Source organism: Haliotis rufescens, unplaced genomic scaffold (assembly GCF_023055435.1).
Source record: "Haliotis rufescens isolate VD_foot unplaced genomic scaffold, xgHalRufe1.0.p SCAF_12, whole genome shotgun sequence".
Classification (NCBI taxonomy): domain Eukaryota; kingdom Metazoa; phylum Mollusca; class Gastropoda; order Lepetellida; family Haliotidae; genus Haliotis; species Haliotis rufescens.
The window spans coordinates 29,896,825-29,918,068 of NW_025963802.1; the positions used below are offsets into that span (position 1 = coordinate 29,896,825).

General features: G+C 38.6%; 1 protein-coding gene across 3 annotated transcripts in view; it reads right to left on the bottom strand.

The window, feature by feature from the left end:
• The window catches only part of LOC124116983 (protein FAM184A-like), a 106,281-nt gene that overhangs the window by 75,587 nt on the left and 9,450 nt on the right, over positions 1–21,244 (bottom strand). For all 3 annotated transcript variants that reach the window (XM_046478658.2, XM_048393516.1, XM_046478651.2), the window contains exons 2-7: positions 16,294–17,166; positions 14,523–14,643; positions 13,594–13,775; positions 12,672–12,878; positions 11,932–12,054; positions 6,132–6,293 (exon numbers count right to left, since the gene is read on the bottom strand). In XM_046478658.2, the coding sequence (XP_046334614.2) occupies positions 6,132–6,293; positions 11,932–12,054; positions 12,672–12,878; positions 13,594–13,775; positions 14,523–14,643; positions 16,294–17,166 (1,668 nt within the window). The remainder of the gene's footprint in view (positions 1–6,131; positions 6,294–11,931; positions 12,055–12,671; positions 12,879–13,593; positions 13,776–14,522; positions 14,644–16,293; positions 17,167–21,244) is intronic.

The following is a 21,244-nucleotide window of genomic DNA, read 5'->3' on the forward strand; positions in this document are numbered from 1 at the left end:
TGACGCATTGTAGGTCCTATATCTTAAATCTACCACTGAGTATTTCAAGATAGACCAACGTCACAAACTATCCTTGATACATATATTGCTGAAATGTAGTAATGAAGGCCAAATTGTGTTACAGTCCTCGCTTTGATGAACATCATCCAACTTTTGCCCCCTGTGGAGCCTGGAAACAAGACACTGGCTCAGGGCCAAACCACTGCCTGTAGGTGTGTCACCCGATGACTTAGTTAAGGGAAACTGATTGGGAACACCTCTCTCAATACAACATGCATCCTTTAAACAGCTTATACTTTTTTAAAATACAGATGGCTGGTTTCACAGAAATTTGCCTCTTACCAACCTGCTGTTCTCCCATGTCTGTTTTCATTTTAAGGCTTCTTTGTGTTTGTAAGATTGAATCTGCTGGCCATCACTGTGTCAGTTTAACTGACCAAAGAATGGACATGGGATGTTCCAAATTAAATGCTAGAAATAACATGCAAACATGAAACGTACATTTGCGATTGGTTGTGATATGATTGTGAGTGAGTGAGTGTATGGTTTTACGCCACTTTTAGCAATATTCCAGCAATATCACAGCTGGGGACACCAGAAATGGGTTTCATACATTGTAACCATGTGGGGAATCGAACCCAGGCCTTCGGAGAGAAGAGCGAAAGCTTTAACAACTAGGCTTTAACCCCACAACCCCTGCTATATGATACATATATCGATATTCCATGGTATATTTCCTTATATTGCATCCATTTGACAGGGCATGTGTACCTGATGTCTGACCTCTGGTTCCCAGATTCGGATCTGGCATCACGGCCCACCTCCCTGATTCTTTGTCCCATTGGACTGAGGACCTTCTTGATTTCTACTTCCCAAATCAGGGTTCAAAAAGTTCACTAGTCTCAGACGGCTAAAACTCTGGAAGGACTGGTGACATTTCCTGGTGGACTAACACTTTTACCTGTAGGTAGATGGCAACTCTACAGCAGATTTTTTTGTGGACCAGTGAACATAAAAATTGATATTTAACCCTGCTATTGTTCATATTTCTTCAGTTGTATTATTGCATAATAAGATGGTAGGTGACAAGTTATGAAAAAATCTATTGCACCTTAGGAAAAAGCTAGATTTCAAGGATGAATAGGGATAGTGTAATGCTGTAACTACAGATCAATCATGAGATCACGTATATGCTTTATATTGTTTCTGATCAAACTTCAGAAGTAAAATGGTCCTATCTCTAGATTTTCTCCTTGAAAAGATATGACGTCAGGGAAAAGATAAATTTTCTCAAGAGTATTACCACAGACCAAAACATACACATTTGTGGCCTTTGGTTTCCCCTAGTCCTTACGTTAACATATTGGGTTGAAAGAATCATATTTACAACAGCAGCACAATATTTCAAAGGCATGCTACTTCATTTTTAACTGTTTTTTTCAAAGATTGCTGAGTGGCTTTGGAAATATTCCAGCCATATCACACATGGGGCCCCCAAGAGTGTTGGGATCAAAACTGGACCTCCACAAGACAAGGAAACACCTTTTCCACTTTTATGTTATTATAAGACTATTTCACACAGGCAAAGGACCATCTTTGAGCGTCAGACCACCTCCTATTTTGGCTGGTTGAGTAAAACAAGCTGTCTTGCGGTTAATAGCCCACCCCACAATTTTCAAAAATATTGTCGGCTCATCCAAGACAGCAGCATAGATGATCAGTAACAGTTGACAGCAACACCTAGCGTCTTGTGTAGTCAGCAAGCTATCAGATTTTGTGACTTGGCTTCCACTATGTGTTACATGGTCTTCAGTATCTTCAATGAGGGAATGGAAGCGGAGCCCTGATCAATGATGGGTACAATAATAATAATAATAATAATAATAATAATAATAATGAGTCCATTTGTATGGCGCCAAACTCCATACCAGCTCGTGTGCTCATGGTGCTTACATTATTACCCCAGTCAATGGATCAGTGAGCACTCGATTTTCATTCTCAGCTCCCTGGGGAGTATACAACCCAAGCTGCCTGTGAGGCGCTAGAAGGTTAACAGCCACATTACCATCTCATCCTACCGGGTACCCACTCTCTGCTTGGTGAACAGAGGCACATTTCGAACAAAGTCACTTGCCAAAAGAGACACCACATGTGGTACATGTGCTTCAGTGTGGGGCAGGACCGAAGCCCTAGAAACTCTCATGGTCACCAATCTATCGACTCTCCGAGACCGACGTTGCTTAACTTTACCTGATTAGTGATCTGTGCACTGTGCACAGGACCAGGGCCCACTTGCACAAAGCGATCTTAGCGCTAAGATGATCGTAACTCCCATTCATTAACATAGGCTTAAGATAGTCTTAGCGCTAAGATTGCTTTGTGCAAGTGGGTCCAGGTGCCACCACACTTAAACATCCAGACCTCGTTCCTCAAACAAACTTAGAGCTATGACTCTTAAACTCATACGATACTCAAACATGACCTTCCAAAAGACATAGCACTATATTGCATTGGGGTGTGAGGCCAAGGTCTTCAATCAACCTTGTTGGCCCCTCTAGCTGGTCCCCATGCTAGTTCCCTACACTAAAACATGGGGTACTGTCACAGGAGCACATTAGGACATTGATTACACTGGAACTGATTGATCAACCATTGTTCAAATAAAAAGTGAAAACAGATTTATAGCTTACTGTCAATGGACAAAATAGGCAAGTTTATGTTGGAGCCATAGTTGGTGAGTTACTTGTGAAGGTATAGCACTGGGCCCGGGATCATGAAACTAACTTAAGATCATATTTTGTCTTAACTCTTAAGATTTAGACTTAAGACCAAATTTTGTCTTAAATCGGGGATCACGAAGCACAATCTATGAGAATATCTTAAGCCTAAGACAAAATTTGATCTCAAGTCCTAAGACTGCCCCTGAGTAGACTTAAGACAAAATTTGTAGCAAGAAAGATGGCGGAGGTTGTTCCCCTCATGCGTCGCCTAGAGGCTAAAAAGGACAAAATAGCAATTCATCGGACATTTCGAGACCGATTCAACCCTCTTGATCTGTACAACGACGAAGAGCTCTTTTAGAGATATAGATTTCGTCGTCCTACCATTTTTTTCATCGTTGGTCTAACCGGTGATGAACTGGCATAGATTCTACCCCACTCAGCGTTCCCACAGTGTCCCACCTATTATTCAAGTTTTGATATTCCTTCAGTTTTTTGCTTCTGGGGCTTTTCACCTTCAGTTGCTCAGTCGCTTTGTGTCAGCCATATTGCATAGTGTTTACAAAATCACGTTATACGTACACCGGTAATGAGACGCAAATACCATCACGTATATTTCAAAATCAGCTGCGATACCTACATCCTTGAATTCCTCATACATTTTAGAATCAAATGCCAAATGGTCTTTGTCACCAATACAAATTGTCTAGATGTAATGAAGCAATATAAATGAGTCGTGAAAACGAACGCTGAAAATAGTGCACTTGTTGGAAATGTAAACAAAGCCATTCATCTATTCGTTGAGTACATTGGCTCGATCAGCATTCTGAGAATAAACACGGGAAGAGAATCGTAGGGAGAATTAGGGAATATATACATTGCAATGATTTGATATTTTCAACAGAACTTGTCGAAGTTCCTGTCCAGTGTGACGCCATGACTGACGCAATATCACACACAACGACAACGGTATTTATCAGTATTTATCGGAATTTCCGTTGGTTTCAATGAAAAATATAACAACAAATAACAGTACACAGATTGTCAGAATGGGTCTGATTACTTACATGTCACATTTATGTATATACGAACCCTGAATCAACGAAAGTCCCCTTGTAAAATCCCGCGTACTGTTGACAGTCAACACGCCATTTTGTAAAAGTCGGTCACCGGTAGTGATGTCATACGTCAACATATGTTGTACATATTAGGTAATTTCTTTGAGGTGAAGGTCCTTGAATGAAAGTACACACGATCATTGTGTCCTAGCAGGCTATTTACAGTTTCAATTATGATGTAGATTGTGCATGTCTTGTGTACATTTTTTCACACATTTAATTTCACTTTGGATATTAATCAATGTTTAATATGATATCAGAAGTAGATATAGGCCACAACATGTATGAGCCTTTAATAATATCCTGCTTGTTTGAACAATGTTTACATATGAAATTGATAAGTTTATAGTGTCGTACACGTGATTCTTTATTTTGGACAAGTGATACTAGATGAAATGTAAATGCAACTGCAACATGTATGTATTTCTAGGGAGTGTAATAGTCAATATTATAAGTTCATATAAACAGTGTCCACGAATAGCTGTATAACTAAACTGAAGATATAACTTAAAGAAAATTGATAATTTTTTTCGTTAAAATATATGCACACATTTCTAGAAGAATTGTCCTTGTCTTGGAAATTTTTTTTATGCCGTTTGATATACAGAACAGTGATATCTAACGATTCGCCAGGTGCGCGTTAGTCACAAACGACTTATGAATTATTTCTCTAGTTTTGCATTATATAATCAATGGGTTCCTCCTTTATCAAATATTGTGACCACAAGATATTAAACTGTTTACTATATTTCTACAAGAATTGTAAAAAGTTTTGAAATATAACCCGTGCCATGTACCCCATTGGTGGACGATTATCCTCATACGATTATCCTGTTAATTCTATACCAAGAGAGCTTTCTTCGCATCTTTTCTGGTAAAATTTTGAGACAAGATGATGAGAAATAATTACATAATAATGAACAAATACATGTACAATATTGAATAATAATTTTGTTTGGTTTGAAATAATTTTTTGAATACTTAAATTACGTAAAATTGATGCCAAACAGGTGCGTGTCTTGTCCAATTAAGATGCACTGTACATTATCGAATTGTTTATCTATTCAAGACATTATTTACATGGTAAACGCAGTCTTTTTATGTTGTGTCGAAAAAGCGTCAAATTCCGTTTTAAACACATGGACTTTTTCCATATCATGAACGAAAATTAGGGGAGATATATATCAATCAAAATACCAGTGTCGTCTTTCTCCGACGTTATCAAAGACAAACAAGCAGCCATGACGTCAAATAGAATTGTGTCATTTTCTTAGTAATTAATTACATTTGATGATACTGCTAGTGATCGAATTAGATTGGTGCAACATTAGTCAAATTACACTTGTACAATCAGGAGAATGTTGGAGTCTAATGACTAATTTATGGTTTACATAGGAGTGGAATGAAGTATAATTTCATCATTTCTGATGGGTTTTTTTTATGCCTAAACGTATACAGTTTCAATATCGATATTTGTGTTGGAATAGTTTGGTTCCTCGTGAACAAAACACCACGAAAATACACTGTCCTTACCCATAGCTAATTCTCACCAAGTTACCCTAGTTACAATAAACTAGTGCTAAGCATAGCAGAGTTATGCCCCCTTTCCTTTGTACATGTGTAACCTCTCTGTCGCCTTTTGACGTCATAGCGGTAAATCAGTTTTCATCATTTACGGCAGGCTATTTTTTGCATTGAATTTATGTCGTTATACATACTCATATAACTCCATTTGATATATATTTATGTCGTTCAAATATTAGGCAGTATTTTGTTCGCTCACAGTTTCGGTAAAGCTGCTAAATAATTTTTTTTGTCGCACAGTACTTTTATTGGTGTACGCTAAAAGGCGGAAAATTTCCTGTTTTTCGACGCAGAATGAATTCTCTGACAAAACTTAGCAGCGTCTTTTTTTGAAACCGGTTTAATATTTACAGTTAAATTTACACCATCAGATAGGAAATTTAATATTCTACATCACTGCGTAATTTTATAGCCAGAGGTAGATCCAGAGCGCAATTCTCGCACAACCTTCTCTTTTCCGATCTTAGGAAAATGTGCGTCAGAAAAATAACCTTGGCATCCAATGATTACAGTAGTGCGATATTACGTGCGCGTGTCCCTATGACGACGGTCTTAGACTTAGACTTCGCTAAGATTTTGCTGAGATCGTTTCATGATCCAGTCTTAGGCCGAATCTTAGCTAAGCAAAATCTTAAAAACTTAAGAGAAAATTCGTGCTGAGCAAAATTTGAGCTAAGACCACTTTCATGATCCCGGGCCCTGGTCTTACCTTGAAATTGGCCTCGGAGATCTTGGTTGCCTTCAGCTCAGCCCGAGTTGTGTCCAGCTCATACTTGAGCTTGGTGGCCGCTTCCTTCAGGTTGGTGATGTGGGAGGTTGCTGATCCCAGGCCGTTCTCACTCTCATGCACCAGCCCCTCCAGCCTCTTCACCTGCACAACACAACACAACACGCAGCCTCATCTCACATCCAGTGGACATACTCCTTGTATGGTTTGGTTTGGTTTGTTGTTTTACGTCGCACTCAGCAATATTCCAGCTATATGACGGAGGTATGTAAATAATCGAGTTTGGACCAGACAATCCAGTGATTGATATCATGAGCATCAATCCACTCAATTGGGAATGATGACATGTATCAACCAAGTCAGCGAGCCTTTAGTCGCCTTTTACGACAAGCATAGTCACCTTTTACGGCAAGCATGGGTTGCTGAGGACCTATTCTACCCTGGAATCTTCACGGGGGTACTCCTTGAAGAAAACATGTTAGTTTCTCAGAGGTCTATCATACAGAATACCCACAGGTTCAATGAAGTCATAAATATACATGCCAGTTATAGCGAGTGAGTGAGTGAGTATGTATGTTATGGTTTTACACATCTTTTAGCAATATTCCAGCAATATCACGAGGGGGACACCAGAAATGGGCTGATACATTGTATCCATGTGGGCAATTGAACCTAGCAAACACTTTAACCATTAGGCTACCCCACTGTACCTGCCAGTTATAGGCATGAAAACAAATTACATAAGGCTTTTGAGCAGCGGTTTGTTGTTTAACATATCACTCAGCAATATTTCAGCTATATTACAATGGCCTGTAAATAATTTGGTCCAGACCAGACAACCCAGTGACTGAAATTATGAGTAACCATACACAGTGTCTGGGAAGGCTGTCAACCAAGACACCAAGCCAGCCCACCCGATCCATAAAGTCGCCTCGCAAGACAAGCATTGGTTGCTCGGAACTATTTATAACCAGGAACGAGAATGACCAAGGCTTTAGAAAGAGTGAGGGAGTTTTGCATAGTACAGCACCCAAAAGTTGCAAACACTTTATGTAAACCATTATTAATAATTTTACTTAAACAACCAAATCCACATGTTGTTTTGGTAGGAATTGTGCATACAAAAAGTCATCACATGTAATAAAGGGCCACAGGTTTGGAAAATTTGTCAAAAAGGATGCAAAACAATAATAGGAAAGACAATCACTAGCAGACTGCGAGTCTGATGCAGAGTATTCTGAACCTATACAATTGACTGGAAGACAAGCTGTTCTCTGGCTTGAATCAGAATTCATTGGAGAAAATGAACAGCTTTCATTTCACCCCTTTTGATCTTACAACTTTTTACTGCCAAACTTTGATAAGAAATTAAAGTATTCAGCCAAGTTAAGTCTTGATGTAAATGTGGGCTATTTTCAGACAGGTCGCCCTGGAATCTAGTTACAGAAGCAATAAATTTAGAGATATCTTCTCAAAAGTTGCTAGATGGTCTGATTAGTACGCTAGAACAGATTTCAAACATCTGCACAGTGATTCTGTGACCATTAACAGTAATCATTAGGGGAATGCACATCTTTGAAGCAGGGCAATGGCCACATTACCAGGATTACTGCCATTTACAATCACATTGAAACAAGCATCAAGAAGCTAAATTCAACTAACTGGCTAAAAAGTTTCCTCTCTTTCACTTTTTCCTACCTTGGATTAAGAATACTTCCCTCATACTAAATGGTGTTGATGTTCCCGCAGTTGATGGTCTACAGTGCAGTCATTTTATCTCATTCCTTTCAATGCACAAAGCATTTCAGTTATACTGCTTTGACTTTTATCATTTATGTTTGTACCTATAGGAATGTCAGTACCATTTTGCTTCTTGGATTTAAATTCAGAAAGTAATGTATGTCTTAAACAGGGGGGCACGGGTGGCCCAGTTGTCTAAGTCGCTGTGATTTGCTGTGCAGAGTTGCGTCCCTTGGGTACGCCAGAAGCCTATGATTGTGGGTTTGAGTCCCAGTTCGCCCCGATTATGTTTCTATGTTTGTCAGCACCATACCCGTCTCACAGAAGTGGTAAATGTCTGAGACCTGCATCACTTCGGGCTTTCCTCCCACATTAAGCCGACATGCCGTGATATGACTCGAATACTGTTAAAAGCGGCGTTAAACCCAACTCACTCACTTAAATAACTTTTCCCCTAACCAGAGTTTCCAAAAGGAAGCTTTGGTCTATGATAAAATCTTCTTTCAAATTTTAATAGGCCAAATGGTCCTCCATGGTTGAAAACTCTGGAATAATCATCAAGTTGCTATCTTGATAGGACACTAAACTACATAATCCAGTTTTGAACAATTATCATGCATCTGAAATTAACCATAATTTACCTGAAAATGATTTCGGAGTACATTTACTCCTACTTCAATTATTTCATAGCATGGCAAGATTATCCCTGCTGTCATGTTTCTAAGTTTGTAACTCTTTATACGTTATAGCAGGGCAGTACCAGTCTTGCTGCACTCAGCTGAGGCGGAGACAAATTGGCCTATGCGAAAATGTCCACTCTCAAAAGTCAAAAGGATGAAAGAAAATCTATGAAAAAGAAAAGAAATACTTTGCTGAAATCTCCTGTGCTTGAGCTAAAAAAGGTGAAGAGTTAAACTCTTAGATAAAAGGGATTGTAAATGTCACAACGTCTGGTGTGGGTGGGGAAAGTTGCATGGGGTCAACTACAAAATGTCCCTAGGCAAATGGCTCCTAAGGAAAGATTTTAACTTCACAACTTAAAGATTCATTATGGATGCCAAACAGGATCTCCTTGCTCCGCCAACTGACAGGCTTGACATAAAGAAGGCTGATGTGCCACAAAAAAACCCACAAAAACAACAAAGTCACAGAACTCTTATCATGCCATGGAAAGGGTCATTAAGAATATTTGGTTAATTTAAATTTATTTTGATACAACATGTTGCAAACTTCCCTAACAGAACCAAAAAAGTGCCTTTCTGCAAGAGGCGCTTTCAACCAGGTCACCCATCAGAGTTACCCCCTTCTTGAACCCTCACTTTCCTCTCATCAAGTTGTAGCAAATCACAGTAGGAGCCAAACAATCCCTAAGAAATTGTGTTACACTTTGGTGTTTCTGCTTCTGCTAGTGGCTCAAAAGGATCAGTGGTCAAATGTTGCAAAACCACACCCAAATCTGATGCAGGAGGTCTGAAGCGGCACCTTTGATCGTCAAGGCGAAAAGCTCTTAAGCACCACTGTTATCTCTGGAGCAGTACTAAACTTCTTACCACCTAGGTGTCGCCAGTACAGTGTTGATAGCTGCTACATTTGTAGCAATTGTACCTCCTCACATTTTGTTGTTGTACCTAAGTACTTAATCTGTAATCAACTCATCTGCAGCCACCATGGGATTCACTCCCTTCATCCAACAGTAGGCTGTAAACAAATCCCATTTAGAGTCATAAAGCACTCAAGTAGAATTACAATGTGACACCTTCAAGAATGAGTGAGTATGGTTTTACGCTGTTGTTAGCAATATTGAAGCAATATCATGGCTCGGGCCACCAGAAATGGGCTTCACGCATTGTACCCATGAAGGGAATTGAACTCGGGCCTATGGCATGATGAGCAAATGCTTTAATCACTAGGCCATCCCATGGCCACACCATCTTCAAGAAGAACCCTCTGGTCATTAATCTTGTTAGTAGATCAACCACACATACATTGCCCTTGACGCTGGATGTGCCTGCATCGTGTTTGACTGATTAAACTCAAATGTCCCAATCTGGCAGTTTGAAGGTTGGGTCTTCTGTGAATCTGCGAGTTTGAGAACCAAAGACAACTGTGCCAATTAGGTGTGACCAAATGCAGACACTATCTGCGTCTACCTGAGCTTTCCACAGAACTCGCAGACCTTCCCACGACAATACTGGTGCAACATGATAAAAAATTAGTGGATGGATCAGAGGCTGGTCACACAAATACTAGAAGCTGGTGATTGAATGTTGTGGCCAAGAGATTAATGTTGGGCCCTCGCAACTCTTCCACAGGCTTGGATACAGTCTGTGGAGTGGACTGTCCTTGCCTTAACAACATGTCTGTCAGCACATGGGTGAGCTCTGACCTTTTCCCTCTAGCAACCTGTAAAACTGGAACGTCCTGTCCATCTTGTTGATGTAATGTGCCACTGTGGTGTGCAGCCTCTCTTGCTCCTCTGACCACAACCGAGGTTGACGACAGGGAACAAATTCTTTCGCACCAACTTCTGCAATTTTCACACTCACAAAAACTGTGAACATTGTTCATGTGGAAGAAAGTTTTTCCAATAGGTAGAGCTTGCCCGGTATCAGTGTCAGGCCTGTGCGACGGTCTAGGCTCATTTAGGAACTCATTCCCTCACTCCTTGTCCCTGTCACCAATGTAATATCAGCTGCATCGGGTCTCATTTCCTCCCCTGCCCAATGACAACCTTGCTTTGGTACAGAGACACTCATACATCTATTGTCTCCCTTAGTATAGGACTGATGACATTATACACACTGAGTGAAGCATCTAAAGCACTGTAAATTCAAGCTGCTGCCAGAAATTTTTGACAGTTTTTTGTGCTCTGAAGCCTCCACATCTGACATGGCTGCAACACCACACATTCACATATGTAGCAAATAAATGGTAATAAAAGTTATCAACAACCAGGGCTGAAGTCAAATAAAACAGCTGTCTGTCACCACCATCTGCTGATGATGCAGTAAATAAATTAATGCAAAATTATGTAAAAGCAACAAAAACAAATTGAGAAATTACCGTAAGCAGTAACTTTCCAAGAAAGGATTACCCCAAAACTATACAATAACAACAAATCTTTAGTCTGATGTTAAAGGATTATGAAACTGGCTTTGCAAAATGTGTGTTGAAACTCAAAGAGAATTAAGCTGAGAGTTCAAGGGGAAGTAACCCTGACAGGCAACCTGCTGGAGAGCTGTGGGATCCAAGAAGGAGGGAATATGTCAGGATGAGAAATAATTTGCTTTCTTAAATGTCCTTTACATGCATAGCATGCTTAGAAACAGTATCTCCAAAATCACTGAAATTGTATAATAAGCCTCCAAGCTATAAATTGAACATTTTTTTTAAAATGAATACTTTGAATGATACAGTGCCCTCATAAGGATATACCTGTAGTTTCTGGGGGAGCATTGCTTGAACTGCTCAGCACTGCTTCTGTACTGACATGTTGATTTGACTGAATTTGTTTTCCAAACAATTAAAACAATTCAGGTTAAATGTTCAAGGCCTTCTGAAGAACATAGTGACTAATTAGCCAGAGTGGACATTTGACTAAGTAGTGGATAATACAGAAGTAATAGTAAGTAATATTAAAGGTACAAGGTGATGGGTTCAGGTAAATGAAAGTTCTAATGTACAGCCTCATGACATGTCAAGTTTTGATTTGACACTTGATGCAATCTTCCCATTGTTAAAAGTACTGATTGCGTGAGTACTTGCTAGGTTCAATAGCTTATGGGGAACTTATACATTGTCATACAGTTGTTTTCCCTGGATTAACCTCAATGGTCCATCAAAGGACACTATTCATTGATCCCAGAGGGGATTCAAGACAGCTACAGTGAGTTTGGTTTTAGATTATTCCAGCAATACCCTGGCATCACACATTTTATCCATGTGGGGAATCGAACCCTGGTCTGTGGCATGAAGAGTGATCGCTTCAACAACTCGGCTACCCAGCCTCTAGGACTGCCACAGATGCTGATATTTGACTCACCTCATTCTCGGTGATCTGCAGTTTGCTGTACAACTCTGCTTTGACCCTCTCGAACTCCACCATGACAGCAGTTTTGCCTGCAGTCAGTTGCTGCACATCCTCATCATACTTGCCCTGGTACTCCTGGACAGACAAGGGAAGGTCTCATACACATTCACATGATCACAACATCAAGGTATCCTATATATCAATCCTGCTCCAATAACCGCTCCCTGACCAACTCTGAGAACAATATGACTGTAGTCTTTATAAGTGCCTCCATCAAAGACTGAAAACTAACATGACAGTTCATATGCTTGTGTGTAAATTACAGATTTTTATTACAGAAAAGAGCAGTGCAGAATGGGCCTTTTTATTGAAAGAGTTTTAGTTTTGTTGATGTTTGAACTAATTTGTCCTTACCAAGTTTTACTAAGGGCTCACTTTGTCAATTGTCTAAGCACCCAGGGCACTTATTACAGCAAATATCGTATACATTGTTCAATATTAACCATGACAGTCAATGGGTCCTTGTCATACCCTTAATGTTAAAACATCAAGATTTGGGTCCCTAGCTTCAAGTACTATAGGTGTAAACCTCAAGGACCCCCAAGACCCCCAAGAACTGAACTTTTTGCACCACAACACTGTCACAGTTGCAAACTTTGCCCTTCGGTTGTTTCATTGATCAAATACCTCTCAAACATCAATTTCAACACATATAGTCTCATATAGTAATATCCGACATGTGGTCCACCCACCTGTTTAGTGTGTTCCAGGACCTCAGCAGCAGCTGTCTTCTGTTGGTCCATCTGTTCGCGGTGTTCTCGGTTGAGGGTGTTGATGGCGGCGTCGTGTGCGGCTGTGAGCTGCTGCTCCTTGTGCTTGTACTTGTCCTGCAGACTCTGGATCTCCCGCTCCAGTCTCTGCTGCAGGGTCTGCTTCTCCACAGACAAGTCTTCCAGGGACTGCAACACACCAGGCATGGCTGGTCAGTGCTCATGTGGTGTTCAGACAATGATGATTAACTGTGCAGTCTGCAATATTCCAGCTTTAACACAGCAGCCTTAATCAGGGCCAGGCACAACCAGTGGTTGACAGCATGAGAAACTAGCTATGCCATCAACAATGATGCACAGGTTACAATAACAACAAAGACAACAATAATAAGTAATGGGGTGATGGGGACGTAGTGTAACTCAGGTCCCAACAGACATTGCTGCTGTGAGGTGATGCCGCTGAGAATAATAGACTGAATACCATATTTCCTATCCACTTTTATCCACAAGTTTGGACAGGTCATAATTGATGCAAATGATGGATATGCAGTTTGTGAATCTAATCCTAAATCCACATATCAGCCACAATATAAATAATTCATTTAAAAAACTTTAATTCCATTCTACATCAACATGATCAAGAAAAAATAGTTTTTTAGTCAAGTTACTTTCTCATCAGTGGTGTATGATACCCCATTTAATATTCTCAGTCAAAATTATTTATTCAAAATATTTCATTGTGAAGGCTACCCAACCACAGCCAACTCAAGTCTGTGATATACTAAGGGAGATAATTCTGCTTACACTAATGCATACATTTCACAATCCGGCAACAAAAAGGTTACACATTTCTCATTAGCCTGCAATGCCCTGTTGCATCCATCACCATGTTTTGGCTTCCTACCTGTTCTAAAGACTTAAGCTGTGATTGCTGTTCCTCTGACAGGTTCTGTTTTTGACTTTCTAAATTCTTCCTCTCTGATTCCAGCCAAGCCAGTTTGTCTTTCAACTTGGATACCTGTGCTTTGAGCTCGTCTATTGTACTACTCTTCTGAATGACTGTGGCTTCTAGCTCCCCGATCAGTGCTGCAAGGACAAAATGTCACTATTAATCATTCCACCACCTGTGCACATTACTTCCATGCACAGTTTTTTTAAAGATGTACATACCAATCCGGGACAAAAACCTCTACTAGTCCTAACTTACCTTATCATCACTACCAGTAGATATACAGATACAGCATTCACATGAAATATTATGAGATATGTCTAGCAGTGGGAATGACATATTCTACATGTCGCGCTCAGGGCATGTAATAATGTCATAAACTGACATCAATGCAGCTAAATAAATGATTACAAATCCTAGTATTTTTATTTAATGTTCAACATATCCATGTCTGACATTTGCGAAGACATAAAGTTATTTTTAAGATCCAAGTTGTACAGTCACATACAAGTGGATTGAATCATCAAGTGCGAGAAACAAGTAAGGGGGCATAACTCTTGCAGTCTTAACAGCAGGGTAGGAAAACTTTTGAAAATTCAACAGCGCTAGGACCATAAAAGAAGAACTTGAGGAAGGAAACAGCTTGTCGTCAAATTCATCAACAGTTACAACAGATTCCAGATATGAATGGATATTGGGGCATGTGTGGAAATGAATGTGTCAGTCGACTGTTAAAGCATCTTCTGAAATGTGCATGCTTAACATCCAAGTCTGTTATAATAATTAGGGAAGCTATATTCTCATGATTATTGGTACATCATTGTACATGAGTGGTCTAATTGATGTGACATTAACACATATGTCTACGTGATGGCACAGCTTACTTGACTTCCTCAGCATCTCTGCTGCCTGTTGTGTACATCGCTCCGTCACTGCAGACAGATCTGTCTCAACAGCATGTAGCCTTGTGGACAACCTTTCAACCTCCGCCTGTTGATCTGATAACTGAGAGACAAGGGCTTATAGTTATCAAACCTGACTGAAAATAACATAGTGTTGTTCACTTTTCCACAATTTCATAATGTTAAGATTATTTCAACATGTTCAATGGATATATTCTAATCTTTTCCTCAATCATTTCTTGGCTTCAAATAATCATCTAAAGTTTCAAATTGACAGTAACCTGTTGGTTCTATGAAAATGATATAGTTTGATACTTGTTTCTTAATCCATGTTTAAAGTAGAATTATACAGTAGTCATGGTAATATCACTTTGTGGAACGGAGCCCGGTGTGTACAGCTATTAGTACCTGTGTATATTTCATTATATTTTGAAAGTAGCCTGTGTACATCTTCTTCTTGTTGATATTTACTTGTTTTTTCACACATTACCATTTTACAATTACTTTTCCACTGTATTTAGCCAAAGTATAATTACCAATTTGTTAAGCATACATTGCCTTTGTCTATTTACCTATTTGTTCAACTTACATTACTGATACCCAAGGACATATTACCAGCTTCTTCAAAGCATGTTACCAATGTATATTAACCTGTTTCATCAGTACATGTTCATATGTTGTCAACCATGCATATTTGTCTGTTTATTCAACTTATAATGTTATTTCTGGTGAATATTTACCTATTTGATCCACTAATGGTTATCCATGGATGGGTATCAGTTTCTTCAAAGCATGTTACCAGTGTATATAACCTGTTTCTTTCATGTATGTTCATATGTTGTTACCAATGCATATTTACCTGTTTGTTCAACTAATGTTTCCAATGTATATTTACCTGTTTGTTCAACTAATGTTTCCAATGAATATTTACCTGTTTGTTCAACTAATGTTTCCAATGTATATTTACCTGTTTGTTCAACTAATGTTTCCAATGAATATTTACCTGTTTGTTCAACTAATGTTTCCAATGTATATTTACCTGTTTGTTCAACTAATGTTTCCAATGAATATTTACCTGTTTGTTCAACTAATGTTTCCAATGAATATTTACCTGTTTGTTCAACTAATGTTTCCAATGTATATTTACCTGTTTGTTCAACTAATGTTTCCAATGTATATTTACCTGTTTGTTCACCTTATGTTTGCAATGTATATTACCTGTTTGTTCACCTTATGTTTCCAATGTATATTTACCTGTTTGTTCACCTTATGTTTCCAATGTATATTACCTGTTTGTTCACCTTATGTTTCCAATGTATGTTTACCTGTTTGTTCAACTAAGGTTTCCAATGCATATTACCTGTTTGTTCAACTTGTGTTTCCAATGTATATTTACCTGTTTGTTCAACTAATGTTTCCAATGTATATTTACCTGTTTGTTCACCTTATGTTTCCAATGTATATTTACCTGTTTGTTCACCTTATGTTTCCAATGAATATTTACCTGTTTGTTCACCTTATGTTTCCAATGTATATTTACCTGTTTGTTCACCTTGTTTCCAATGTAAATTTACCTGTTTGTTCACCTTATGTTTCCAATGTATATTTACCTGTTTGTTCACCTTATGTTTCCAATGAATATTTACCTGTTTGTTCACCTTATGTTTCCAATGTATATTTACCTGTTTGTTCACCTTGTGTTTCCAATGTATATTTACCTGTTTGTTCACCTTGTGTTTCCAATGTATATTACCTGTTTGTTCACTTCATGTGAAGTGCTGTCTTTGTCCCTGAGACTATTCTGTAACTGTAAAAGTTCATGTTTGTGTTTCTCCACGGACTCCTCACTCTCCGAAAGTTGATTGATAAGCTGATCAATCTGTGTCTTCAGCTCCTTCTCTAACGCTGCGAAATCCTTCACCATTTTCTCCTGTTCCTGCCGAAGCTTCACCATGTCTCCCTCCAGTGTGGAATTCTGAGATGTCTTCAAAGCTTCAAGCTCTTTCTCAAAAAAGGCTTGTGCTTTGGACATTTTCAGTTCATGATCTTCTTCCAATTTGACTTTCTCATCTTGTAAAGCATCTACTCTATCCTTCAACTCCTGAATTTCAGTTTTAAACTTGTCCTCAACTTTTGCACACTCATTTAACCAGTCACTGTTTTGAGATCGTTGAAATGTTCGTAGTTCATCTAACTCAAGTTCATGTTTCTGTTTAACTTCATCCAAAGCTCTAGCTTTGTCAATGTCAAGTTGCTGCATCCATTCCTCAAATTTAACAATCTTTTCTTCGAACTCATGCTTAGCTTTCAACACTTCCTGCGAAAGGTCTAAAATTCTTTTGGAATGTTCTGTCTTCAACTCACATTCTCTCTCTTCTGCACGCTTCTTAAACCTCTCGAACTCATCCAAGGCGGAACTTTTATATTTTTCTTGTTCTGCCAGGGATGCTTCGAGGGTCTGTATTTTCTTCCGATGATCCGAGTCAGCATTGATTTTGTTTTTGTAGAGTTCCACTTTTTCTTTGGTTTCTGACAGCAGCTGCTGCAGCTCAGACTCATGCTGTTCCTTGATGCTCTGAAGGACCGCATCATGTTCATCGTTCTTGGTGTTGAGAGCATAGATGACCTGGCAACACACAGACATCATTACAATGTGGCATAAACAGAGGATTAAAGTAACAAAACACTTTGAGATAATAAACTATCATTTGTATACGTATATATATTGAACCATCACATGTATAAACAAGCGTATAATTGATGAAGTCATCTATATCCCCTGCCCATTTTAACATGTTATGGTCCAAACCAGGTAACTGACCCAACATTTCTCTTAGCCCATGTCAAAATAGCTGCAATGGAAATTCTAAAATAAACATTTCTAAAACTCCTTAATATCAAATGGCACCAGTTCAGTATGTGCTTTATATATAGACATGCAATGTTTTGCAAGGAAATATTTAACAGTTTATTTGTTATACTCCATAAGTGAACCCACCCTATATTAAAACTTAAATTCAACTTGTTGCCATGGAAACATAAAAAATGAAAATTTATAAAATTCCAAAAGCAAAAGGCACCAGTTCAGTATGTGCCTGGTAGACATGAAAAGTTTTGTAAGAAAGTATTTAACAGTTTTGGTGTTACGCTCCGGAAACGAACACCACCCTTATAGAACCAATGTCCAACTTGTTGCCATGGAAACCTAAAAAATAAAAAATTCTAAAATTCCTAAATTGTAAAAGGTACCAATTCAGTATGTGTCTGGTAAACATGCAAAGTTTTGTCAGAAAGTATTGAATGGGCTTTGAGTTATACCCCGGGAAAAGAACTCTACCCTATAGAACCTAAGTAAAAATTGATGCCATGGAAAAGTAAAAAAATAAAAAATTATAAAATTCCTAAATAGCCAAAGGCACCAGTTCAGCATGAGTATAATAGACATGCAGAAATATTTAACGGTTTCTGAGTTATGCTCCGGAATCGATTACGCCCGCCTGCCTGCCCGCCCCCCTCCCGCACAGGGGATAACAAGCCCTTGCTGTAATAAGTTGCTTCCTTTGGAATCATTTTAACTCTTGCTGCACAAGTTCACCATCAGTGAGAGAATGTTGACTTATGACAGAGTGGATAATATTGTAGCTAAAGTGAAACCTTGTTTGTCTGGATCCTGTAAATTCTGGATATCCCACCTTCCGAACGATTACACATTAACAATGTTATATATTAGTCTGAAACCAAAGTCACCATGAATTAATATTCTGGAAATGTGTTAATCTGGACAATTTCGGTGGGGCCCATCATGCTGCTGTCTAGATCAAATGTTTCACTGTATCTCACAGTGGTTTTGAAATAATCTGGGCAGGGTCAGTGGTTAATGAAGAACAATAATCCTCGACAAGGCTACTATTTCTCATAGTTATTGTAAAGGAAATGAAAGTCAACCCCCCCCCCCCCCCCAATACACAATACTCCCAAAATACGGCACAGAAATTGAACTTTTTTAAAGGTCATATTATTGTATTTTTAGGGGCCACAACGACCACCTAGATGGCCACATTTCCTTATGGACTACCCCTTTTACCATTAGGCAGATTACAAGACTTCACACGGAAGATAATTTCACAGGCTAATGAAAATAAAGATTAATTTCTAACCCTGATCAGTCACTCAAGCATGATTTCTGACAAGGAAATGTTGAAAGAAACTAACATTATACTTTTTTCAAGATTTTTCACTGTTCAAGTCATAAAATGATTATCAAATCATAAACATGAAAAAAACCCATAAAAAAAGAATAAATAATATACAGCTACTCTGTAACTCTTCATCGTGGTCTTTATATTCATTTGATCATGTCCTTTTCAAGCCCTAGTGCCTGACAACACTTCAACCCAACATGCACCCTGCTCCTGCCATGACCCATGTTGTGATCCTGCCCATCATCAGTGAATTCATCATCCAGTAATGATGGCGGGCTTTTTTTTTTTACACTTCATCCCAGTGGTCCACAAACCAGATAAACCCCAGCCCTTATCTCTCACCACCAAACTCCCTGTTTCAAAGCACAGATCTCCTACCAGGCTATTTATACACACTAAATGTGCCGATTGTACCACTGGAAAAGAGATTTATAAACATTCACTTGTTCGCCAGTTTCAGTTGGACGCCTTTTGACATTTCTCTTTAAGCCAGGTCAGACTAGCCTCCCTGGTGTTGTCGGCTCTCAAAGAGCACATGTTGAATCATGATACTGACAGGCAATCTACCAGTATGCCAGGGAGAATACCAGTGCTATTTACAGCAATGTACGACTGACATACTGCAATGCACATCACCTACATACTGGCGCTGTGGACTGCATGAACAAATCACATGCTACTGTGTAATGTGCTTTTTGGCATGTAACTGTTCTATGAGAGTGGCTATGACTAAACATGGGTCATTATCATATTGAAAGGCTGACTCACCTAAACTTACCAAATACCTACAAGCCAGTTAAGGGGAGGAACCAAATACATGCAGGAAAAGTTAAGGACTAAAAAATCATAATATTACAATAATATTTATTTTATATTCTGGAAAACAAACACAGTTTGCTGTTTGTCTTAACTACAAGTGCCACTTTGTTCTGAATTAATATAACCCTTTGATCACAATGGCTAAGTAATATGGTTAATTAGAAACACAAAGATAGTTTGTCTCATGCTAAAAGTTTGAATTTCAGGCTTTTTAGGCGGTGTCCAAGTCTCTCTTACAGACCTGTACGTCCTAAGATTAAATATATACTCACCGCGAAAAGAAACATGGACCATAGAAACAGATAGAGAAGTATGTATGTTAAGAAGAGATGTTTCGAAAGCGTATCAATCAATGACAAAACTAACAATCAGTCAAGTGTTACCACAGAGTGTCCTTATTCTTATCGCGATATGCTGCACGTGATTTCCAAACTTGAAGTGCAATCCTGCATGAGACAAATGGTGTCATGGGTCTATGACGTCACATGTGATGTGTTCATGAGCGTCGGTTCACACAATTATACCAGTATGATCGTTTGTGCATCGAACCAATCTAATATCTCTTGAATATGAGTAATTCTTCATCTATTAGCCAACATGTATGGTATTTGTGGTTCTTTTGGCGGTGAGTATACATATTTAATAAAACAATCCTCCCCATTCCACATCCCCATTCTCAACTCTGGCAACACATTTTCCTATCCCTGTTAAGCTCTCAGGTCAGTGAACTAAGAGATCTGAGGATTCCTTTATACTCAAGGGTTCCTTTATCGAATTATTTATACAAAACCTTATACATAGCCATATTTCAGGGACTATATCCTAGTCTTGGTTGTTGTTATAAATGTTATTACGGCAAGTATATTTTTCATGTTCAGGAAAAAAACCTTGATGCAGATTATCCACATATACCACTCTGGTGAAACCATCATATTTCTGCAGGGTTATTTTAAGTTTGTTTGTTTGTTTGGTTTGGTTTGGTTTCGTATTGTTTGTTTGTTAAAACCGCACTCAGTAATATTCCTTATATCAAGAGGATATATGATGGCAGTCTGTAAATAATCGAGTCTGAACCAGACAATCCAGTGATTGACATCATGAGCATTGATCCACACAATTTGAATATGATGACATACATTAACGAAGTCGGGAAGCCTGACAAGCATGGTCACCTATTATGACAAGCATGGGTTGCTGAAGACCTATTCCAACCCGGATCTTCATGGGTCGGTTATTTTAAGAATAACATATTTTATCATGTATATGACAAGACACTATTACAACATGTGTTTCAGTATCATAAATATCATATAGAAGGATACTAGGAATATAAAATATTTATTATGCTCATCAAAGGCTTGCATAATACTGTTTTTCCTCCAACATATCATAATAATTGGAGTGAGTAAGTGAGTTAATATTTAACATCATATCAGCATTATTTCAGCCACATAGTGACCATAATTATGATAATGGCTAGAAAGCACTGGGGACTAAATATCTGTCTATATCTCAGCAAGAATGGCATCTTCTGCTTCCCAGTGCCTGACAGACTAACAGTCAATGAAATCTTTTTAATACATTTCTCTTCCCTAAAATTAAAACAAGTAATTTTCCTGATGCTGATTATCTGGCTAGAGCTGGCTACACTTGCTTTTATATATATCTAGATTGGTTCTGTTT